At 35.4% G+C, this 27,471-nt stretch overlaps 1 protein-coding gene across 1 annotated transcript in view; it reads right to left on the minus strand.

Annotated features, from left to right (window-relative positions):
* Positions 1 to 27,471, minus strand: part of LOC121407859 (zinc finger CCHC domain-containing protein 14-like) — a 42,279-nt gene extending 14,808 nt beyond the window's left edge. Inside the window, 5 exon segments of the mRNA XM_041599091.1 lie at positions 2,642 to 2,708; positions 4,619 to 4,690; positions 6,811 to 6,884; positions 24,796 to 24,937; positions 26,853 to 27,471. Coding sequence (XP_041455025.1) covers positions 2,642 to 2,708; positions 4,619 to 4,690; positions 6,811 to 6,884; positions 24,796 to 24,937; positions 26,853 to 27,350 — 853 coding nt within the window. The 5' untranslated portion in view covers positions 27,351 to 27,471.

The raw sequence follows: 27,471 nt of genomic DNA on the forward strand, positions 1-27,471 counted from the left end.
TAATAAAATACAAAATAGTGGGTAGATGACGTCATAGTCTCCTCATTTGCATACCAGCCAGGATGTGCGTATAACTGTTTTGTGAAATTAAGCTAAACTTTAAAATGTCACAACTTTCCTATTTTGCATCTGATTTTGATGAAATTTTCAGTGTTATGCTTGTTAGATTTTTCTATTTTTATTCAAATCAACTCTTTGTTGGGGTGGACATGTCCTTTAAAGGTATCAAATTAACAAAAGAACAGATAATTGATGTTTTAGATCTGTAATTTTCATCTAAAGTGACCTTAGTAACTATCCCTTTTTTTCAAATTGTTTTTACTCACTCATGCATGGATAAGGAATCTTTTGAATTACAACATGTGAAAGATGCGACCTTAAGCTTTAAAATAATAGGTCATTGTATATTGTGATGAGGTTACAAATCATCAATAATCATCACTCACTGAGGAGCTACTGAACATATATGCTAGTTTTACATGCTGACATTTGTATAAAGTTCTTTAATCCATTAAGGAAGTGGAAAAATAAAGCATTCTTCTTTACTGCACATCAAAGCCAGCACACATTCTAACAATTTACCAGGTTGCAAAAGACATAATGACCAAGAATATTCCAGGGATAGATATTGAATGACCCTATTAAACTAGCTAAGTGCAAATACAGATTGCTACCATGGAAACAGTTCTTTACTTCTCTTTGCAACTTGGATTTCCATTATTCCTTTTCACTCCATCTAAACCAATCATTGCAAATGTGCTTTTTTAGTCCCTCCCCTTTAGCATGAGGGTAGTGAATCCTGCTACCAAATATGTAAGTCAAATTCACACCAGTTAAAGTTCTTGCATAATGTCTATAGGCAGACAATAGACTAGAGAATAATTACAGCAATTGAATTGCAATTATCTTTCATAGTTTTTGGCTCTCATTATTGAGGGAAACCTCAACAATAAGGTTTCAGAACTTGTTTATCTGTGCATGTGTATGTGCATTGTATTTGGGCCTTTGGTGTCATTATTCTTGTGTGAGATAAAGTTGTAAATGAGATATTTAGAGATGAAAAATATTTACAAAATAACCGGGAACAAATATGTAACTATTTCTTTGAATCACATGTTCCATGTAATGTGCAGTTTGGGCATCTGCACTGGAAACATTAGTGAGAGGTAAATGATCTCATGAATAGGAAACAACATGTGGATACATGTAGTTCACTACAGAGCTAATCATGATTTGTTCAAACCCCATCCTTTCCCCTAGAGCCAGATATTCTTGTGACGCTATGATGAAAACAGCTCTATACACAGTACTTGATGGGCCCAAATAAATACACTTAATGTCAAACCAAAGCCTCAAAGTATACCTTCATTCAACACAGAGATCTGTGTACAAATAATAGAACAAATGCATTCTGCATATATGTTAATGTTCAATTTCACTTGTTGGCTTATTCGCTCACTCAATCACTCATGCACTGATTTATCCAATCATTCATTCTTTCACATATATTTTCAATTAATTCATTCACACATTCATCAATCCATCCATCCATCCTTCCATCCATCCAAATTGGTCTGAACTCAACTTCTGACACAACAGTAATAGGCACCCATATGCACGAAGGATGCCATTGCTGCATGATCATGTTCATATGTACCAAAAATTTAACTGTTCCATCTTTACTAAACTTGTTGACATTTAAATAACAGACGAAATCCCATAGTAAAAACAAAAGAATCAGAGGGCAGGGAGGTAATGGTGCCTGTAGCTTTATAAACACAGGGGGTGCAACGAGCCTAATTACAACAGGAAGGCTAAAGATATTCATTCGACCCAACCCATTCGAATTTTTTTCCAATTTGATATTGCTGATTGACAAAAATGTATGAATATGATTCAAAATCTGACACTGATTCTAATGTTTTATGCGTGTGACACCAGGGGCCAGTATTCTGAAGTCAGGTTTAACTTAGACCATGGTCTGACTATGTGCTAAAATTATGGGAAGCCAAAAGTGTAAAAATATCTATTAAGTTGTATGTTTCTTATGTTTGCTGTGCTCTTTCCTGATTCATTGATGGGGAAAACAATCATCTATTCATACTTCATAGACAAATATGAATGATTTGAGAGCCAAATGAGCTGAAATATAATATATCTACCGTGATTTATGTAGCAATTGGCTTTCCATACTTTAACCACAACTTTAAACCTGAGTTTAAATTAAACCCGTCTTCAGAATACGGGCCAGGATGTTATATACTGCATATATGTTATGTTTTCCTTTATTGAAATATATTGTGATCATCAGCAAACAGGAGAGAAGTACAAAGGAAATCATTTCTAAAACCAAAATCACCTGTATGTAGGTGACACATGAAATTGATGTCACATGAGAAAATGAACAGACATCCGGATGTGGACTGACATCACAGAACTCATTTCCAAGTTTTCTGACATTGAGATTTTAGATTCCAACCAAAAGCTTATTTTCAATTTGCAGACAAAGTTTTATTATTTTTATATTTTAATCGTAATATTATTTTGCAAGAATACTAGTAGAACAGGAGTAAATTTGAAAAGATTAGTAAAAAAAATGAATAGGCAAATAAAATAATCAATCAAAACAAGGCAAAATTACCTGGAATATAAGGAATAACCCGATCTTGTTGCTCAGTGCTAGCTTCATCTGGAAACAGCTGAACAAGCTGAAATGCAAGAATAAACATAATAAATGAATACCTACTGTCACAATACATATTTATAAAATATCTATCCCAGACAATTGAACAAGAAATAAAAATGTGTATCTCAAAGGAATTAATGAACAATATACATTTATAGAGTAGAGAGTAATTGCTTCTAACAGAATGAGAGGAAAATTGTATATTTTCCTTATATTATGAAGTTTTAAACAAAATGGATGGTAAATTAAAGAATGAAAGAAAGTTTTCTATGTACTGAGACCCAGACCTTCATTTTTGAGGAGCGCGATCGCGCCGGCGCTCCTACCGCGCTCCTCAAAAAAAAAAAAAAAAAAATGCTAAAATTTCACATCGTTAAATCCATGAAATGGCCTTCTTTTTTCCATAATTCCTTGAAATTACTTTGATTTAGTTGAAATCTATCAGAAAAATGAAGAATATTCATCTCTTTCCCGACTTTTAATTTAATCTCGATTTTAATTTAATCTCGGTAAATATTGCAGTCCCATATGTTGATTTTCATGGCAACACCATGGAAGTCTACATGTGGGACTACAATATTTACCGAGGTAAGTTCAAATCAGAGTCGGGAAAGTGGTCAATATTTTTCATCTTTCTGATAGTTCTCAACTAAATCAAAGTAATTTCAAGGAATTATGGAAAAAGAAGGCCATTTCATGGATTTAAAGATGTAAAATGTGAAATTTAAGCAATTTTTTTTTCATTTTTTTTTTTAGCAAGAGCGCACGAATGCCTGTGAGCAAGCAACCAGGGGACCAACGGCTTAAGGTCCTCTCCGAGGGACCTGGTAATGAGGATCAATGCCTTACCAAAGGCACTAGCGCACCACTTGGGAATTGAACCCGGGTCACCGGAATCCGAACCCCCCCCCCGCTCTACCGACTGAGCTATCGCGCATTGACGTGGCCCAGGCCTAGTTTCACTACATATTAATTAATAGGTAACACAGCTATTGCATATATACAATGTTAAAGCCTGTGTATAGCTTTGGTGAAGGGTCAATAATGTGATTGATAATCGAATATCATCTAATATGACAGTCTTACTGAAGTGTAGAGACCGTTAGATATTTTTCCAACTGCTCTTCTCTGAGAAAATTTCAAATATTCAAATCTTGGATATATAGCGCCCTCTCTCGGCGATGCTTGTTTTAAATTAAAAAATGGGCATTCAAGCACTTATCTTATAAATTTAGTGATTAGATATCCAAAAGTTACAGACAAAGAACATATCTTGAAAGTTTCAGCCCATTCCATGATTTGGAATAGGATTTAATTGAAAGACAAAAACACACAGACATTTTAATTTGATCGGGTGACCGGATCAAGTTAAATTTCCATGTAAAATCGCAAAATTTATCCTGTAAAACACATTTTCATTTCATATCCTCCACATCATAACTGTTATAGGGCATATCCATTCATATTAGCTAGCAATTAATTGGAATAGTGATAGGTGCATTTTGGTGGATTTACCAAAACTATACACAAGCTTTAAGAAAAATCTACAATTTATCATACATGTATTGTAATGAATTGATTTGAGCTCCTCACGGAGAGCAATTCTGAAGAGCTCAATTGAGCTCCTCAAAAAAATAAGGAGAGCGATTTATTGAGCTCCACGAAATTATAAACGTGAAGGTCTGGAGACCACGAGTGGCCAGCGAACCTGTGTATTGGCTAGAGCAGCAGCTTGTGACACAGAGTGCTATGGTGATCGTGGCCTATTGAGATGCTTAGTCAGTAAAGCTCAGCCAATTCTTTACTGAACTATAGATTTGTGATTATGAATACAATACAATAGTAGCTAGAAATGTTATTTTGATTTTTTAATCTGGGACAAAGTTACTAAGTTCCACCTTTAATCAAACTGCAAAGTATAATTCAACATACCTTGCACTGGAAATCAAAGAGCTGAGCATGTGTTTTACTCACACATGATACCGTTGAATCAGACCAATGAACCTACAAAAGAAGCAAAATGTACATTATAGTTATAAACATGGTATCATCACCACAATTTTCATCCAGCATACAACAATTTATGAACATGAAAACAAAACCCATCATAAAAATGTAAACATACAAACATGCTGTCTAGAATAAAAATTAATGTGATAACTGTACATTCCAAATATAATTCATTACACACAAATTAAGTGAGCATAACAATGTATTTCTTTATAATGTATTTTTTTCAGGAATAAATAGAAAATTAAATGAATAGTACATTCTGCTATTTAATTCAAACATACATTTTCTGTGCTTTCCATGTATAAGATGCAGATCAATTACAGAAGGATGTATGTCACTAAGGGTGTGTTTATGCTTCCATTGCGAGGACAGAATCAGCGATTTCAAACGTCGATTCAAAACGCCGATCGTAAACGTGGTTCTGGGAGTGCTGTTTATGCTTAACTTTTCAGAGCAAATCATGATCTCCAGCTGGCTTCGCATCGTAAAGCGAGGTCGAATTGGGCGTGCCTTTTTTTTTCGATTGTTATTACGTGGAGATAACATGGAGCAATACGACTGTATTTGCCTGCGGATTTTCATCTCACCAGAAGCATGTACCAAATGATGTCATTTAAACACGTTTACGATCGTAGTTCTGTTTATACTTCCCCAGAAAGCCTGATTCTGGTTAAACGAGGTTTACAAACACACCTTTTTGTGAGTTTACGATCGGCTTTTGAAACAGCGTTTAAATGAAAGTAAGCATGGACGCAACCGTGTTTTGGACTAATCACGTTTGGAAACGCTGATTCTGGCCTGAAAAGTGGAAGCATAAACACGGCCTAAATCAAACAGAGTGCACATGTAAGAGAGGATATACTGTAGATAACATAAATAAGTAATCAGCATGACCTTTCTAATCCAGGTTAAATACTACCAGCTATCCCTCATCTCGGAAAAAAAATCTTCATTTATCATTCATTATGAATGCCACTGCAGACAGCACTGGGGCAATAGCGTGTAAATACGACTTGCAGATTTATGACACTTCTTTCAGTAGAAGCGATATTAATGTCATATGACTGGCAAAGTTCTGTTGACTTCATTGGTCTTCAGCATATATTGACACATTTTTCACTCTCTCTCATTTCTTGGGCCTGAGGAAATTGTGCATCTGATCAAATATTAAATGATACCATAGCTTGGGTAGCAGTATTAAACTGGTATTGATAATCATAGCACTGAAAGGTTGGAGGAATATAATTTGAGTTGGAAGAAAAAATGATTTATTCACAAATGCTTCAGAAAGTAATTCAAACTTGAGGATTAGAATAACATAATTCATAAACACCAGGAACAGATAGTCAATCTGTATCAGGCTGAAAATAATATGGTTTCGGTAGATGAAGAGAAATCAGACAAAGAAAACACTGAAAATATCAATAAAAAAACACTGAAAATATCATCAAAATCAGATAAGAAATAACAGTTATAACATTTTCAAACTTTGAAATATTTTGGTAAAACAGTTCTCGATGCAGGTCTTCATGAATATGAAATAAGCAAGCTGACTTCAGAGAACACTGGAGGACTATAATAACAGTTGGGGGGGGGGTGGGGGCAAAGGCACCTTTAATGGAATAGGTAATTGGCCGAATGGGTGTTTCATAAAGCTGTTTGTAAGTTAAGAGCGACATTAAGAACGACTGGTGGACCTTTCTTACATGTATGATGTATGTGCTAAAAATCACCCATGAACATTTAATGGTGAATATCATTTACCACAAGAAAGGGTCACCAGTCGTTCTTAAGCTCTATATAACACCCACCAGGGTCCCGTAACACAAAGGTTAGAGATTAATCGTACGCTTGATTTTCATAATTGATTGTACATTGTAGTCAATGGAATCAATCGTAGAAAAATGTTCTACGATCATTGCTAAGCTTTGTGTTACGGGCCCAAGGTGTGTTGCTATGTCAGTGCATAAATCATCTTTTGTTAAACATACTTGAAGCCCCCAGTTTGAAAATTATCATAAAAACAGCACCTGAACCAAACTGGTCCATTCATCTACACATATACTCATATAGAATAAACATAATATGAAAATGATAAAAAGAAAAGTTACCTGGAAAGTATACTCAAGACGCTTGTCACTTTGGCGATTTATGAGTCCCTTGACCTCAATGGCTTTTATATGAACTGAATAGAAGAAAAAGAAAATAGGGAAAGAATGCTCAAGTAAAATATGTTCCATTCATGTGTTTCAAAGATTGCCTGTAGTAAAAAAAATATACAAATAGGTAAGGTTGCAGCAAATTACATTCTGATACATTAGAAGTGGAGACCAGTCACTCATTTATGCTACAACATGGTTCAAATCCATAAAATGTACTTGTATTAATCTGAAATCTGACCCAATTCCTAGTAATTAGGTGGTCTGTCTATGACAGATCACCTATTGATTTCGTCAGAATTTTCTTTATTTCTTTCTTCCTATCTTTATTCATTGTACCTATTTTTTGTCGCCAACTTTTCTCGAAATTGGCTGAATCAATTTTGCTGATTTTCTCGTCATATATAGAATCTATCATAGAGACGGCAAAATAAGCTTTTGAAGGTCATATGGTCATGATGACGTCATCTACGCGCCATTTTGTAAAATTCTTCATTTGATCATATCTTCATTATCAATTATCAAAAATTAACAATATTTACATGACATTAACTTCATGTCAAGGATCAAATGTCAATGTCATCAAAGGTCATGTAGAGGTCATGACGCGCGCGTACGCGCGCGTCAAAGGTAAAAAAATCGTCCAAATGACCTATAAAATTTTTTGGGTACGTTTCAGGTCATTTTAAGCATTTCGAAAATTTGCGCGCGCGCACATATGCGCGCGCGTTTCCGCGCGTTACACCTTAACGCAACGCAGAAAAACCGTTTCTTTTAATATCATTGCATTGCTAATAAAATTCTGAGCAATTTGATACCTTGATCAACCTTCTACAACCATTAATAACGAAATTAACACCCGTTAAACTTTGCAGCACGTGTGCGCGCGAGCTCTCACTATAGGCCATATATGGGCAAAAACATGCCTATTGCAAATTCACTGTAGCTCTTTAAATAGTCCGTTGACCCCCAATTTTTTTTTCATATATCGATAGATTATGAGTTGTAGATTTGATATCATGTCACCATTGTCCCTAAATTATCTCGTGACGTCATCAAATAGGCGCCCAAACTAAAAATTTCATTTATTCAAAAATGACGTCATCAAATTTATGCAAATTTGGCTGTAACTTCTCGAATATAGATCATTTTTCGCCCAGATTTCGATATGTCTTAGTTTAGAAGGTACTCTTTCTCCTCAGTTAACATGGATATTCGTTTTGAGAAACGCATCATTGCGTAAAACAGCGATGAAAAGAGGCATGTCATTTGTCCTCATTTTGCGTGTAATCTCTATGGGACATGACTTTTTCCGAAAAACTAGATTCGACATTCCTCTATTTCGTGAGCCATATCTCCATTTTTTCTTGTCAGCTTTCCTTGAGCTTTAGACATGTTGTAGCTGAGATTCTGGGCTATCGGAAGTGTGCCCTTCATTTTTTGATCTGATGCCGGGATCATGCCCGTATTTCACTTGCAAAATTGGAATTGTAATTTTCAAAATTGCTTACGTGTAATCTCTATGGGGAATATCGTGGCTCAATGGATAACGCATTTGACTTGCTTTCTCGAGGGCGCGGCGGAGGTTCGATTCCTGGGGTAGAAAAGATGATTTTTTTTTTCATTTTTTTTTCTTTTTGCCACCTCTTACATGATCCTTTATGATCATTAAAAGGTATGAAAGTTAAAATTTAGCAAGATAAAACAGATTATAATTGTTTTTTTCATATCACATATATTTTGTGTGTAATCTCTATGGGACATGACTTTTTCTCAAAACTAGATTCGACATTCCTCTATTTCGTGAGCCATATCTCCATTTCTTCTAGTCAGTTTTGCCGGAGCTTTTAATATGTTATAGCTGAGATTCTGTGCTTTCGGTAATGTGCACTCCACTTTTTGATCAGATGCCGGGATCATGCCCGTTTTTCACTTGCAATATTGGAATTGTAATTCTCAAAATTGCTTACGTGTAAAGTCTATGGGAAACATTAATAATCACATTGAGCAATGGTCAAAATTTATTCTTAGGATGTCTAGAATCAAGATTATCAATCATATCTAAATTATTCATTTTATACATTAGCCGACTCTGAATGAAAAATCATGACAGACCACCTAATTCGTCCGCATGACGAATTAAATTCTAGTTTTCCTATTCTCTATGTTACCACTGCTACTGTACATAACAAAAAAACCACTAACTACCATCAAATCAGCATGTGGTAAAATCTACATTATGAATAAGGAATATTTTGCAGATGAAATGAATAACTTTTGGACCATCATTTAATGACCATAATGAAATGTATAGACCTGCTATTTCCCATGTCACAGAAATAAGTAGATGCCAGATGCTTGTGATATTATTCACTATAAACACACATCCACAACCGCTACATCAGTTGCACATCTACCCAATGTTAATGTGACGTATTGATATTTGCTATTCTACTGGTAAAATTTATCTGGCAGTCTATTTACCAAACTGCGCATTCATTCATCCACTTCCTTTTTATAACCAACTGAGACCAAATAAGATGAACCTCTTATACACAAGTAACAAGCAATGATAGGATGAAAGCATATGGAAAGTTTATATTCTATAGAAAATTGATCTGTGGATCCAACTTCTACTCATTTGCAATTAAATGGTTAATATAATCACATATTCCCAACTGCAGCTGAAATATATACAATTCAAATTTTAATGGTGAATCTGGGATAGGGAAGAAGAGGATGATGTAAAAATGAAGAACTTGGTCTACAAAAAAAGACTCAAGTTGAAACTACTCAAAATGCCATTAAATCTTAACAAGCCTAATATATAAAGAATACCATCCACAGTCTGCAGACACAGAAAGATAATAACATACATGTACAGACGTTGGTAATAGACACTTTATTTAGCTTTCTACTGGTCTTGAGAGAAATCTGACATAGGGGCAGAATAGCTGTGGTTTATTTCCAATTTGTCTAACACCAATTCGTCCAATTGCCAACTCGTCTACAACCATTTGGTCTATCATCAGTTGGCTACTCACCACATGGTCTACTTTCATTTAGTCTAATGCTATTTCATCTAATAACCAGTTGGTCCAATAGCCATTTAGTCCTTACACCATTTGGTCTAATTAAAACTAAAGTGTTAATTGTGCAAAATAAATGAAAAGAAAATGGGGTTTAGACCAACTGGTTATTAGACGAAATGGTGATTAGACAAAGTGATGATTGGACCAAATGGTTGTTAGACAAAATGTTGATGGATGGAATGGCATTAGACTAAATGAAGGTAGACCATGTGGTGAGTAGACGAGTTGGCAGTGGACGAATTGGCAATTTACCATACATGTAGCTGTGAGGTGTGGAGGGGCTATAAATTCTCCATTCACCTCTTGTAGTCTACTATTTACACAGTGCACTAGGAAAGATGCCTGCCAACTTTAAAGGACAAGTCAACCCCAACAAAAAGTTGTTTTGAATAAACAGAGAAAAATCCAAAAAGCATAACATTGAAAATGTCATCAAAATTGGATGTAAAATAAGAAAGTTATGACATTTTCAGATTTTGCTCTATTTCACTGTTATATGCAGATCCTGGTCCGTTCTATGCAAATGAGAGAACTGATAACGTCACCCACTCACTATTTTTTTTGGGTATTTTATTGTAAGAAATATGAAATATAGTAATTTTTCCCTCATTGTCATGTGAAAGAAAGTTTTATTCCTGAACATATGATATTACCCTTGTTTTAACATCTTATGGTTCAATCAAGTTGGTCCCTATTGTCAAATTTGTAAAATTGATATATTTGTATAATAACAATAAAAAAAAGAAATGAGGGACATCATTAACTCTCTCATTTGCATGTCACCCACTTGTTCATATTTAACTATTTTGTGATAAATAGGCGAATTTTAAAATGTCATTACCTTTTTTACTTTACATCCAATTTTGACAATATTTACAGCATTATGCTTGTTGGATTTTTCTTTATTGATTCAAATCAACATTTTTCAGGGGTGGACTTGACCTTTAATAAGCCAGTCATGGGTGCAGTCTTAGCAGATCAGACCCACAAAGTTAGAATAGAACACAATTTGTGTCTGCGATCCCGTGACTGGGTATCTGGCCGGTCGGGTAGGCAGTGGAGCATTGATTACCTGTCTGATGCGTCAGTGATGCGTGAATGGCTTGCAGAAGACAGTACTGACTCCTCAGGAATGCCCATTTGTATATACCCACTTCTAATGTCCTAATTCACCTACAGTAGTCTATATCATCAGACATACACATGGAATTCATCTGCATACATGTATTGAACAATGTGTTTATCAATAAAGCATGGAGATACTGTAATTTCATCTCCATGCATGCATCTGTAGCATTGTAATTCATACAATTGTTTTTTCAAACGAGGATGTTTTCATCAAATATCAGTGAGGCTCAATTTCTTTCACAGGAAAAACCAGTATAACATAATATTTAAAGGTGAAGTCCATCCCCCCCAAAAAAGAAAAAAAGTTGAACACATGTTTTTAATTGACCATTTACAGTGAAGATGAGATTAGTTTAAAAAAAAATTGACACATTCCTTTTTTGTTCTAACAGAAACCATGATTCACTGACACAATTATGGCTATCTACCTGCCACACAATACCCCTAGAAATGCCAGTCATCCATCTTGCATGGATAAATAAATAATTTAAATACATGTACGTAAAATGAAAACAGACAATATTCCATCATACAGCAGCTCAAATTCAAACTATTTCTGATTGGTGTTGTGTAGAATGCAGGCTTGAAAATTAGTGTATACAACTATCCATGTCAGGCATTTTGGGTCTTGTCTAGCTTTGATGTTCTCTCCGGTATTCATAGTCAACCTATATCCTATTTTCCTTTGATACTGGGAAACACGGAAACTTGTAAACTTCCTGTACTGTAGCACTGAAAAAGTAAGTACAATTAGAAGTCCACTTGCATGGGATCAAGTGCATTAATACCATTACCAAGATTATGATAAATATATAAAATTTTTAATAAAAAATAATCAAGGCTCCTAGTAATGAATACTTGCTTTTTTTAAAGGAAGTTTACAAGAAAATTTAAATTTTGAGACACTGACTCAGAAAATCTGAAATGCAATTTTATTCAAACTTCAATAGTGTAATAATTAGTTTATTTAAACTGGTGAAAGTCTAGGGAATTAACAGATGTAATGTTTTTAGAATAATAGGGGCCTATATATATGTACATGTATGAAATGTACAAATATTGAAAATATAGCATGGTTTAAATACGCAACATATTCAGCTGAACTTGTCCAGAGATCCTTAAAAAGCAAAGGCTGTCAACTAAAATAGAGTGCTATGCTTTAACAGAGATGCATGTAGGCCTACAATCATGTGTGTATGGAGAGCTTCATCCATTTGCAGGCTTCTCAATCTATTCCAGGTGACAAAAATCTCTCATATACCTTCCTTTGTAACATTTTGTATTATCCCTTGCACATCTCATTGTCTTTGTACACGAAATGAAACGCTGCCAAATTTTTTTTTGGCTATGTCTGAACAAGCCTTTAGCAGTTATTATATGTTAATAAACATGACTCTCCTCTTTTAGCCGGAAGGAAAACCAAAGGGAACTACACAGTGCTGAGCTGAACAGACTGCGCGAATGATGAACCCGGTTGTAACTCACTGCGAGGTCAGCTCCCGAAGGACTTGCCTAAGGACACCCCTGATGAAGCCAACCCACTTCCTCACATTCACCTTCCCAGTCAGGAACACTTGTCCTTCCCTGCAATTGATTGCTACTATTCAACAACTCAGGGCAAAGAAAACCTGCGTGTGTTGTACATTTTCATGTAGGCATAACACTGTAGGCCTATTGTTTTCTTCATTGGACAAAATCTTAATCAAATGCACATTACGGACATGCACATACATTACAGAATTGAAATAATTCATATGTATTCAAGCAAAGAAAAACAATTTACTTCAGTATTCAAGGCATTTCTTCTTGCTTTTCTGTTCATTCCAAATTATGTTTTTAACCCGATGGTAATTTCATGTACATGTATAGGGGCTATTTTGCAACTTCCTCCTAAATTCATAGGGACATATAGGGCTATCTCTGCCATTTATCCATTTGCTGCTGGTTAAAGGTGTCTTAAAGGTAATAAAGTAGTTGTCGCAAATGATTATTTCATGAGAAAGTCTTTTAAATCAAGGTTAATCCAGATCTGGTACATTGATTTAAACTTATATTTGTGATATCATGAAATCTCAGCTCAATATCGATAATTCTTATGATCAATAACACAGAAAAACATATGTGGGACAGTGCAATAATATTGCTTGAAAAATACCAGACATTTGATGGAATTCCGTGCTTATTTTGCTCATATCTCAGCAACTACGCATTTTCTTCCAGAGCAATTTGGCGCATATTTCAAACACTTGGGTGGTAATTTTATTGGATTCTGTTCAAACTCATTTTTAGATCCTTGCCACCACTGGTATTTATCTTTAAACAATGTCTGTTCCAGACTAGCGCAATAAAGGCTTCCATCATAAATCTTTTTTTGAGAGATTTTAGTGCAACTGATGCAACTCTCGATGCAATATAGGCCTACTACATGTAAACATGAAGGGCCTACATGAAGGCTTATTAATATGGTATTTGATAGCTTACCAAAATTAAGATCAAGGGGGCCTACATGTACATTATACAAGCTCTGCTTTTCAGTTGGCCCTCCCTTTCAATTATTTATATTTCAATTTGATAATTTTCTATTGTAATGTTATTAATTTTTGTATATACTTCAAATGTGATTATACATGTACATGTATATTACTATGTCAATTGTATCACAATTAAAAATTATTGGGTGCAGCACAGTTTTTAAGTGTAAAATAATCAAAGTTGGCTGAAGGATAAACTTCTTTAAAGTTGCAACTTGTATGTCTACATGTGTAGCTTCATTTCCCTTATCTTCATGAAAAGACAATCTTACTCTATTCCCCTATACAGAGACTAATACTGGTAATACATGTACATCAATAACTTCAACCTTACCTTTAAGTTGAACAATAAATGAAATAAACCATTCATCACATTCCTGTTATTCAATATCAAAAAGAAAACTAGAAAGCAAAATTGAGTCGAAAATAAAACCATACATTAAATTAATTCAAGCAATTAGAGAGTAACGACAAGCCATTTGAATCGATTGAAAGCACACGATGCAGATTTGGTATTATCATGAAATAATTATGAAGGTGTGTCTACTTCTAATCTTTCTGTACATTGCTGCGCAGTATGCCTGTGCGTGTGAGGGAATAGGGCAATCTACTTCAAGTGGATCGGATGATTTCACTAAAAGTGTGTAGAAAATATAGGTATTGAATGTCAGTGAATCACTGCATGTTTGACATGGACTTAAGTTAAGGTCATCATCCTGTTTATGTGATTATTTGGTTTCTGCCCAGCATGTCTTCTCTGCATTCTACCGTGTATGCCATCATGATGTAAATTGAAGTGAGGAGGTAGGCCTACATGTATTGTCCTTCATTTTATTTGAAGTTGACGGTTTAACATTTGCACCAAAGGAGTCCTAATAAAAGGTTCTCTATTTCAACACGATTCTGACGGCCTTTCCACCTTTCTTTCCAATAAAATACAGGATAAAAAAACAACAAGAATATCAACGACAATTAGAACGAACTTCTTATCTACTGTAAAAGCAAATCAGAATTATTAAAAGCTGAACAACAACATGTACCCTTTTCTGATCATGAGCCAAACTGGGCAAAGTAGTGGTTCAGGTCCGACCCCCAAAGCTAAGGTTACACTTGCATGTGTGGGAAACTGGGGGGGGGGTAAGACGATGAGAAGCCTTTGGCTGGTCAAAATCTTGGGAATATATGAAAGACTTGCGCCGGACAAAACTTTGATCTAGATAAGAAATTTTGTTGGCCATGTACATGTAGCCTAAATGAAAATGTTTCAAAATACAAACTTGAAACACTGAAAAAAAGGTGTCTATTTAAAAGGCAATTCTACAGACCCATGGATTTACAATGAAAGTCCATGATTGAACCATAGAGCTATTTTGATTGAACAGAACACACCGTCCATTTTACAGTCCATGTACATTTACTAATGTCTCTTTGTAAGAGTCTTGGATGCCCCATAAAGTGAACAATGCCTTCCCTATCCTTTAATTTAGTACATTACCATTAAAAGAGGCCTTGCACCTTTAAATTCTCTATTTGTGCTCTGTTATGAGAAACATGCACACTCCATGATTGACCTTTGCATGTACAATGTAATTCCTGGGTCAAACTCACTGATCAGTGATCTACGATATTTTATGTGGTGAGTTGATTTAAAGGGAAAGTTCACCCTGACAATGAGTTTATTGTAAAATTACATGTAGCCAGGAAAAAAATATCAGTGAAGGATTCAGTAAAATCCTATAAAAGTTATTAGAATTTCAAGTTATTGATTTCAACGTCATGTATCCAGGCAGCTGCCCCATAATAATAATGATAGGCATTTATATAGCGCCACCTATCTATAAATATTCTATTCCGAGGCGCGATGTTATTATTATCACCCTGGCTTCAGCTCGAGCTGCCTTTCAGCGCTCATGCATTCAAGGAATTAATCCTGCTCGGTACCCATTCACCTCACCTGGGTTGACTGTGCACAGCACAATGTGAATAAATTTCTTGCTGAAGGAAATTATGCCATGGCTGCGATTCAAACCCACGACCCTCTGTTTCAGAGTACTTAAGAAGACTAATCCACTGGGCCACAACGCTCCACATACATGTATGTTATGAACAAATATAAACCCACGACCCTTTGCTTCAAAGTCAGAAGACTAATCCACTGGGCCACAACGCTCCCATACATTACATGTATGTATAAATATAAGTTGCAGAAATTTCACTTATTTATTGTTCATGATGAAAAATCAATATTTTGAGAAAATGCACTTTATCCTTTTTAATTCATGATACATGGGAGGCTTCTTGCATACATGTATGATGTTACAAATCAATAACTTAAAGTTCTATAACTTTTTAAATTTTGACAATAAACCTTTTGTCAAAGTGAACTTCCCCTTTAAAAGAGCAAGAAAATGGCGCAATTACATGTAAATGATCTCCAGAATTAACTGAGTTTTGATTAATTACGTTTGTGATTCTACATGTGGCCTATGGAACTCGATTGAACACATCCTTGGGAAATTTTTTATTGAAGAAAACTAGAAAATGCATTCTATTCATCAGTGCGTAAAGTAAACTTGTATCATATGTACCATGCTCAAGAAAGAGATTAAAGATAACAAAAAATGCCAGTAATCATTACAATACATCTGCAATGTTATGCAGTAAAAGACATGATCAACCTGGAGACACCAACAGTGCATCTGTTGTCAACAGTACCAAATAGCTGGGTCAATTATTCAAAACATTGCAAAGTTGCATCAAAACAACCCACTGAAGATATGCGCAGTACACATAAGAAGCATGGTTTGAACCGCATGCTGAGTTTATCGGTTTCTGGCAGCTACAGGTTACAAACTGAAACCTGTCAGGTCACAGAAGTGACCCTTTGAATACTGGAATTTGAAGGTGGAAAAAAAAGAATGAAAAATAAATCTGGTTTTCATTCACACTTGTACTTTGAAAAATAATCTTTGTACTTTGTTGAGAAAAATCACAGCAATTGGCAGTAAAGATCAAAGAACTACATGTATTTGGCAAAACAAAGAGATGATTCAAGAAGATACTCATGTTCATATAGGCCTACATGTACGTGTGTCATTGGATTGGGATGGACATGTCAGCCTATAGTATCTGCACTACATGTACATGTAATTACAAGGCAGAGGTTGACATTTCCTGAAATAAACAAGCATGAACAAGGTTATTGAGCAAATTTCATTAATTACATGTAATTGCCAGATATCAATTTTCTGTAAAAAAAATCTTGAGCATATAAACTTTAGTATCTAGGCCTACTGGCCTCTAACATACAAGATCTTCCAATATTTTGCACTGGTCAGTCTGAAATCATTGAAAATACACATAGGTCCTACATGTACATACTGTACATGTCATCTCTTCAAACTACAAGCAGTGTACATGTACACCGTACATTGTATTTTCTACCCTGACTACAATTCTACAACACTGTCCTTAAGAAATCATCATCTCTAAAGATACATGTAAGATTAATAGTGCACATTGCATATGATTTCATGTATTTACGGGCCTAAAATGTACATGACGTGCATCGTAGGCCTACATGTACATGTAGGACATTGTACAGTGCAGGCCTACATGTACATGTCCAGATGGACTATTTATTGGACTTCTTCCACTTTGCGCTACACCATTCCCATCAACCCTCCTATATGTATGACGTATGTGTGACTATCATAAAGAATATTGTACTGAGTTACTTCATGAGTCAAATACATTTTTCTTTTCCAATGCAAGCAAGGGGAATCCTGGAGCTGGACATTGGCCAAGAATACCAGATGCATTTGATACACTTGAAATTTGATGCTGGTAAAAGTAGAGCAGAAATTAACAACCTGAATCTATATTTAGACTAAAGCCAGAATAGGTTCAAGGTCAGCAACAATGCCATCTACTTTCAGTTTCTGAGCAACATTGAATACCATACATATATGTAGGCCTACATATAGGGCCTACTCTATAAACTTTGTAGATAGCCCATAGGCATCCCAATCCCATCATTTTTAAAAGATTTTTTTCAAAGGTTTTGCAGTCTTGGTTTGATTATTTTTTAAAACAGAAACCCAACAGAATAACGTACCGGTTCCTAAGTCAGCATCAAAAGTGTGGATTGGCACATCAGCGCCTGGTGCTCATGCATAACTCGGTACCTTAACTTCAAAAGGCCTCACGACTTAAATGTCGCCTATAAAAAGTATTCTTATAATGGTATGCTATACAAATATGTTGCTCTTGAGACATGAATGTCTTAAAAAAGAATGGCCATAATAATACATGTACAGTAGTCTGTAATGCATACGTGATTTCTGTCTGACCAAACATTTGCAATTAGGCCTAAAATTACAACGGTAGGCCAACTGAGCTGGAAAGGGGATTTTGAAATTTGAATCCTTGACAAGCGAATCGCGTTGAATGCAATTCACAAAATCCTCAAATGAATTCGACAGGATAGCAATTTGCATGAGATAGGAATCAACTGCATAAGAACAGAAAAAATCTCTTTTTTTCTGAAAATGTTTACAAATGCAAAATAAAGTTGGATAGAACAAAGTGGAAGCTTTTTTACTCCAGTTAGCAACCAATGAACCAGGCATAACTTAAAACTGTGAAGAGGAACCATATGTATGAATGGGGGCTCTGCATCACTTCTGCCATTGTGCCGAGATCCATGTTACAGTATGATATTTTCATATCACAGAGATGGAATCCAGCCAGAGTAATCTGTCATCTTTGGGGGTTACTAACTGGCAAATGTGGACAAGGTCAGAGATAGGTTAGGGATAACAGCGCCAGCAATACAAGTAACATTCTGTCTATCACATTTATCTTCCCCTCACACACAAACAAGGTGAACATGCGATGCGGCGCATAGATAGTGCCCCCATATACACTGTGGGTCTGGCCTGGCAGAGTGCGCTGGATAATACTGCTGTTATCAGGGTTGCGGTAGCTCATATCTGCCCAGTAGACATGCACTCGCCCTATTAGAGCAAAGGAACAATCTTATCAAACATGAATGATAGTTTGCCTGGACTGCCTTCAACAGTGTTTGTCCAACTGCACACTCAGCAAGAGAACAAAAGTGTAGGCCTATTACATTATGGTACATGTATGCGGCAAGCATTAGGGGTTATCAAACAAGAAGGGTTATTTCAATGGCTTGCACAGACTGCTTATAAATATCACATTACAATAGCTCATTTAGTCTAGAGAAATAGATATGGATATGGAATGCAATTAAAGGTGCAACCTGAAAATAACCTGAGAACATACATGTACTACATACATACATGTAAGAGTGCTTTTGGACAGACAGTCACATGAAATTGATTTATCGTTTAAACATGTATTTAAATGTAATTTGTTTTTGTTAATGTTCTGCTCTGAAGCGCTTTGGGCATCTAATCAAGATGGAAAGTGTGCTATACCATTATCACAAATACAACATAATGAGACACACAACTTGTGACATTCTTCAATCTTCACATACATGTAGGCCTACATGTATGTCATCATACTGCATGGAGGTACATGTAGGCCTATAAGCCGACACTATGAAGTCAATAATGATGGAATAAAATTGGAAAGAAAAATAATCTAATCAAATGTCACATTTGATATTGCTGATAAAATTAGACTTTTATGATGTAAGCAGCGTGATGTAGGCCTACCTGCAATTTAATGGCACATACATGTACATGTAGATAGGGTTTATTTCTCTTCTATTAAAAATCTTGTCGACCATTTGAAAATCAAATATTTTTATGCACCTAACAACCCTAAATTCACAATAGAGTAACATCAACAAAGAAAATTTGATCCTATTTCTAGATCTACATGTACAATGTACTTGAATGGGTCTACATGTACACCTTGATGAGCAGCAACTAGAGAGTTTTATCCTGGCAATGCCTCTGCTTAATCTGAAATGATCCCTTGATATTTGGTCTTGAAACTTTATCTGTCAGTGATCAGACAATGTGGTATACAGATGCAGCAGGGAGGATACCTCACACACCATGGTGATATCAAAGATCATATCTCGTGTCTTTCCTACATGTACACTCTCTAAGTACAGTACCATGCATACATGTAACTTGAGGTGATTTGTCATTGATGTTGTAAGGCCTTGGACTACAATGTACCCTAAATCTACAAATTGGCCTTGGTCATAGTGTAACAGTTGATCCTACAGGCCTATACTTTTGGGGGAGACATACATGTTTCATGGAAATACGTACTAAATAATATAATAATCTATATGTATACATGATTTTTCCGCCTTTTCACAGGATAGAGAAACCTTCTATTGGAGGGTAGGACTTCGGGGTGTATAATGTACATGTACATTTGGTATACATGTATCTGACTAAGCCTATTTCTCATGAAGGGAGAATTAAAAGAAAGCACAACCAAACATAAAAAACAAACAAAAAACTTGGACTCATAAAGCATTCTTGAAATTGAAACAGTAATAAGTTTTATAATAGGTCAACAATTGACAGAAACAACATTATTTCTTGATAAAGTGTCATCAAGAGTAAATAGACAGTCATATCTCTGAAAATATATTTGTTCAAAACAAATGTGTATCTGCATTTTAGAGAGGCATGTCACCTGTGAAATTAGATAAGGGTGTGTACGAATTTCCATTAAATTCAATACAAAATGGTACTGGTCCACTGACTATAAACATGGATATTTGTGACTCAATATAAATCATAAACTAAAAGGAGAAAATTATCAATGTTCACTGCACTTTCTAAAATGAATATATGACAAATTCCTATGTTTATCTAAAAAAAATTATTCAAATACATGTACACGTAAGTGAGCAAGGCTGAAGGACATTAGTATTTTAAAAGTCTTGATGCTGTTGCAGTCATCAATCTACAGTGTACATGTAAACGCACTGAAACACATGAAACACACTAAAAAACATATATATGTACATGTATACAGATAACAAGTAAGCCTACAACATTCTGTATGTACAGTATGCAAAGTGCCACTGCTACAATTATATAAATGATGTGAATGTTCAATTAAAATTATAGGCCTACTTTGTCAAATTACATGTACATGTATGTGCTGTCCTGACGAATGAAACAATCTATTGCCAGATGTCTGAAGAGATCATGTTGGAGTACTGCCTCCATTCAAACAAACATTAGCCATACATCATAACAGATAGAAAGGACAGGAAGGTCATTGTTAGTTGTCTCATCACTCAATCAGACCTGGGAATTACATGCATATCCACAGCCAAACAGAAGGAGAAGCACGACCAAGTTTCTGCAGTTTCTCCTGATCCAAACTGTCATGAAACTTTTAACAGGTGAACCCGAACGGAGGGGAAAATGGGTTATTGACAAAATACAGCTGAGTGAGCAATACAAATTGATGTTTATCCTGCTCAATATTGCTGTGCTTGAGTAATGGACCATTTTGTATCAACAGACAGGGATTTGAGTTTGTACTAATGGGCACAAAATAATGGTGTCTGTATGTCAAGGCAACACCTTCTCTTGTGGAAGGCATGAATCACCGAAAAACCACAAATCTAAATCAGGTCACAACACCCACCAGATTAGCATGTACATGTAGGCCTACATTTCAATCATACTTTTGTAATCTGTACACTGTACGTCTTCAGGAGTTACTACGGTACAGTAGAGGAAAGAATTCAGACAGTGACCAACACAGACTCATCCTGTAAACATGGAGTACACACACTAAACTATATTTCCATAAAGTACACACAAGAGGCATGTATTGAGCACTGTAAGAGCAAGCCTGCAACTTAAGTTTATAATGGAAAATGGAAATTATAAAACGTCAGTCCAGTTTGGCATGTAGGCCTACATGTACATAGGCCTTATGGACCCTTCGAATAGATAATTTTCACAAGGGCACAGTGATCTACAGTATATTGAAAATGACGCTGAACATGTCATCATAATCAATGTTGTATAAGTTATTACATCTTAAATTTCGCTTATTTAAAAAAAATACTTATACATGTATGCACAGCTCAGTGACATTAAAATGAGAGTCGATAATGTCCCTCACTATTTCTTTTGTTTTATTTATTCATTGTTTGAATAGTACATTTCAATTTTTACGGATTCAATAATACAGACCAACCTGACTGAATCCCAAAATATTATCATTGTAATTCATCATGTTAAAGGGGAAGTTCATCCTCAAGAAAAGTTTGTTGTACATGTAAAAATAAAAGAAAAAAAATAAGAAAAATTGGTGAAGGTAGGTATTCAAGAAAAATTCATCAAAAAATTCATTAGAATTGTAACTTAAACGGGAAGCTCACCCTAACAAAATTTTTATTGTAAAAATGGCAGAAAAAAATAATTTACAAAAATATTGCAGAAGGTTTGAGAAAATTTGTAACATCATAAACCACCAGCTGCCCCATACAATGTATGTTAATGTACTATAAAATGCATAAATTTCAATTTTGTAATGGTTCATGGTGACTTATTTTTTGTTTTTCTTTTGAGGAAAGGGTTTGAAATTATTTGTCTATTAATATACTGGAGATATTTTCTGAGAAAATGAAATTTCATTGATTATTCTTTCCATATGATAGATAGGAATTAGGGAAGCTGCTGGCATATGACGTCGCGAATCAAATAATTAAAATTCTAATAACTTTTTTATTGTTTGATGGATTTTCTCAAACCTTTGGCAATATCTTTAATTATTTTGAATGCTATTTTTATAATGAAAATTTTGTTAGGGTGAGCTTCCCGTTTAACAGGTGAGTACAGTAACTTCCCACCTGTAGAACTCACAAATGTGTAATATTTTCTTATTACAATAAATTTATAATCGACTTCGTTAACAAATTTTTAACATTACTTTTACAATTGTGGGCGATTCCAGACGAGAAATTGATGTTGAAATGTCCCATACGACACATATGGAGCATTTCAACATCAATTTCTAGTCTCTTAGCTGAATGCTTGAGTAATAAAATAAAATTTTGTCTTTTGGCAATGATAAAGTTATAATGGGTAGTCATGTGAAAAATTGATAACCAACAACAAAATGATTGATGATGGGTGAATTAAAGCTGAAAATGTTGTGTGTCGTACAGGACTCAGAAATGTCCCGTACCACACCCAACATTCTCCCCTCTAATTCACCCATGGATAACATATTTTCTTCATGACTACCCAGTAGTACATGTACATGTAGGCCTATATACTTTAATATTACCACAGAACAAAATGAAGTTCATTTATTTGGACAGCAGGTTGAAAAGTGTTGGAATCGCCCTTGTAATTATAAAAAGGAAAATGAATTACTAAAAGTCTGCACTTCAAACAGTTGGATAAAAACCTGAATGGAAAGTTGAACAATCAGTGAAACCGAAGCAACTACATATACATGAAAGTTTGAATAAACTCGAACAATAACTTGTTAATTTATACTTGAAAAAACATACAAAAACAAAACTGTGGTCTATGGAGATGTCAACTAGGCCAAAAAGATGATAGGGTAAGCACTTCATTTGCTCAATACACATGTGCTTTCTTCTTGAGGACGCATACATGTATATATTATCTACATACGCTTTATTTGATTACTGCCCTGTGGGAAAGGGGTTCAGAGGGAAATCACTACTTCCTGATAAAACAATTGGAAGAATGTCCTCATGTACACATGAATTTACCTAATTGTCAATTAGAATTTACAAAGTCTGCGTGATCTCAATTTTCAAACAGCCACAACTTTCTCAATTATTGTCCATTTTTTCAATGCTTCACATCAAACATTTTGTTTGTACCAAGGTTGTATTCCCCTTTCAAGTTTGTATTACACTTACATGTAGTTTGTACCATCTCTATGCTTACAGCAGGTAATTTGAAATACTTAATAGAACAATGGCACAATGTAACAGTGGTGAATAAATACACATGATCCAGAATCTTGAAGTTTGTCATTGCTATGAGCTTCACAAGATCAACAACTTGATACATTTACTTCTTACTTATGTAGAATGCATTCTTGGAGGACAATACAAGGAGTGCTCCATCAATCACTAATCAGAAGCAATCTATAGGGTCAGTTTGGTGAGAGTTGAAATGAGGATTGGGACATGCACATCTAGGGACAGTGATTTTCCGCGATCGCGGAAAACGGACGGAATTCACGGAAAGGGCCTTTTGAAACGGAAAGTGGCATTTCAAACAGAAAATCACAGAAAACTATTTCCCTCAACATACACAGAATAGCAACAGAAATTACTCCAAAATCACAACAAAATGAGAATATTAAATGGCCACAAAATCCCAGAAAACACGATCTCACTTCACTACAATCATGACAATTCACACATCGTGACTGCACCCTTCATCAGCACACTCGATTGTACCCTGTGCCCATATCCGGCCGGCCGGGTTGGGCTTCACTGTACACATATTATATCGTTCCAACTACACGGTCGTGTGTTGCTGCCCTCTAAGTTTGAAGATGTAACAACACGATATCATGGTCTTAAAATCCAAGATGGCGGATTGGCAAAAGCCGTTGACTGATGATAACGATGTAAAAAAAACCCCAAAATTATCGATGAAATATTAAACCGTGAAATAATGCTAATGTGAAAGGTGAGATGTATGCATGCTAAATGTTTTTGTAAAATATACACCCGCATAGATCCCATTAGAACGGATTCTATTGTGTTGTTCAGGTTGGTACAGTAGCAGATACAAATTTTGACCAGTGCGAGTGTACATGTATGTGTGATTTTGCTATTCAATGTGTAAACGGAATTGTCACTTTTCCGTGTGTACAAAGTCTATGGGGAAACAGAATTTCCATTTTCTGACATGCTGAAACGGAATTTGAGATTTTCTGAAACGGAAAAGGCAATTTTTTTTAACGGAAAATCACTGTCCCTATACATCATGGATAGCAGACTAGAGTTTTCAAACTCGTTACCATGGTTATGTACCATCATGGGAGCATTTAGTGAAGCATCCCGACCCGTCAGTGGTTTTCAATTTGCTCTGAGCCAATCAGATACGATTTTGGTAGCTTATAACAAGTATTCAGTGATAAACTGTACTTGTTTCAAGTACTGCTCCATCAGACAAGGGGACAGGGCAATTTTAACTCACCTGGTGGAGAATCTTGGCTATGATTCACTTTATCAATCTCCCTGTTATCAGGATTTGAAGTCGAGGCACTCACAAGCTGCTCCTTGGTTTCTTTGGAAGTCACATTGTCAGTAGTATTTGGATTGTCTTCTACCTCGTCCATCTGCACATTCAATAATAAAGATATTAAAATGACTTATAAAGTGCAAAATCCACTATGTAGTCTGTAAAGTACTCAAGGTACAAAGAGAAATGTACGTAAAAAGTTTTTGAGAAGATTTTTCAAGAGTCCCAGATGGAAAATTTTGATGAAATCACAGGTCAATAATGACATCACTTCTTCATAGAAAACAGAACATTTGATGAGAAAAAAATGAAAATAATGGAATGGATTTTATGAAGATAAGAAAACCTAATTTCAAATATAATAAAGTCAGCAAGTTGACTCTGCATTAAACCTGAGCCATGTTTAAAGTATTGTGTCAGATCTGTCTGATGGTTCTTGGGCTCACTGCAGAAAGTTTTGCAGTTGAATTTGAATCAAATGCAAGTCTAATGGAATTTTGGTTGCCCTTGGTTGAGTTAACTGAATCAAATTGATATTATGTTCGAATTGGCCTTAAAAGGAAAATATGCTAATGAGCAACATTTTTCATACAATAGATTTCTTTTTAATAAATGGCAGAAGCCAACATGAGTACATGACAGATGATTAAACTACAGATACTTCTGATTAAAACAATGAACCAATACAACATAAACAAGCAAATAGCAATAAATAATTCAGTATCCAATCCATCATGTGTAAACCATATATCTGAGACCCCCCCTCCAGTTCCCTTTGAAAAATGAAAATATCCCAAATCTTGCATATCAACAGGAATATCGCCTAAAATAAATCACTAATTCAAATTTTATGAACCAGGGGCAGCAGATCAAAATGAAATCAATTACTATTTTGAAAAAGTACATTAGAATTTCCACAGTGAATTTAAACTGAAATCGCCCATTTCTTACTTCTTGTGTGAAATTGTACCTGATATCATTGGCGGCAGAGCGGAGGATTATCTGTGTTTGGGGGGATGGCTATTGTTGCGTCCCCCCCAACACAAAAGATAATCCTCCGCTCCGCCGCCTATGCCTGATATATGAACCTACATATACTAAGAAACAAATTTATACCTTTAAAATATCGCAAATCTAATTGAAAGACGCCATGAACATATTCTATTAGAAGATTGTTGTTTCATTGTCCACATGGGAATTTGTTGTTTGTTTTCGTTTTATACATAAGGAGGTATTATTTGAAGTGATGAAAAATTTGATGTGTCAAAGTAATGCACGACTGCAATGATACCACATCAATCATTCATAATCCAGCATGAGTTACAGTAAACCAGTGCAAATACATTTTCAATGAAACTAACACAATTATTCAATAAACACTTTAGGTACTATGTTAATCTGAACTAAGAAGGTAGGCCTCCATGTAGGGGCCTATACCTAATCATTCACATCTCACAAATTTAATTCAGGCTTCACCATCTCATCTTTATCTTTTTCCACAACCATTGCTTTAGTTTTAATAGCACACTTTTGTTTGGATGAAACTTCTTAAAAATTATTCTACATGTTGGATGCGCAAGACATGAACATCAAGTTTTTTTTCCTTGCTGTAGAATGGGGGGTCAAATGTCTCTCCACTGTCTTAAGCAGATACTAGTAGTTTATTTATCCTTCGCTCTGGATATAAAAAATGTGCATAAATTAGCAAAAACTGAATATTTGTGCTATGACCCCAATTGTCTGATATTCCTTTTGATTAATCTGAATTAATGAAATACGTCTTGTAATACTACTGCCAACATAATAAGGGATATAGCTATTGCCTATAGGTCTATATTAAAAAAAAATACAGAACAAAACAACCTTGCAAAAAAATACAGTTCAACAAACTAGGCAGAAGAAGACCAGATGACTTGCCATTTGGCATGTTTTTTTTTTAAACCTAGGCCTAATTAAAATTTGTATGATTTTGAATCTCCCCTATTTTTATGTGCGATTATGTAACCATTTACCTCAGGCACAATTTTACTCTCAACAGCCTGGAGTAGAGCATATAGTTGGGACCTAAGTGCCTGCTTTTGACTGAATGTGAACGCGGGGTGATTGACTGCAATGACGGCGAGAAGAACGACCTTCTCGTCCGTCTCTGTGTGGTGTCTAGTTCTGAAACCATTCGATAAGATGGCGTCTGTATGTTCTTTTAACGTTCGATAAAGCACTGAAGCACCGTCTGTACATCTTGAATTCATTAAAGCAAGACTTGTTAGTACTTTATCAAGAATCCTGATGTCAGTAATATTTGTGAGTTTTGACAGATAGGACACATCGTTTGCATGAAGTTCAGATTCCCGAAGTCGATCATAGTCCCGTCTCCCCAGGCTCTCAACGTATGTTCCAAGGAATCGCAATTCCAGAGGACTGCAACAATCCATAAGCGCACAAAGAAAGTCTATTCGGCGGGATGCAGTTAAATCACAAAACCAAGCTATGACTTCCTTTTTGCAGACCATGGTGATGGTTTTTGTCTCCTCCTACGATTTAAAACAGGTAAAAATCCGTACTTTATTCCAGAAACTACGGCCTGCTTCTGACAGTCGCCATTACTGCTGAACTGAGATAATAGAATCCGGG

Source organism: Lytechinus variegatus, chromosome 2 (assembly GCF_018143015.1).
Source record: "Lytechinus variegatus isolate NC3 chromosome 2, Lvar_3.0, whole genome shotgun sequence".
Lineage (NCBI taxonomy): Eukaryota > Metazoa > Echinodermata > Echinoidea > Temnopleuroida > Toxopneustidae > Lytechinus > Lytechinus variegatus.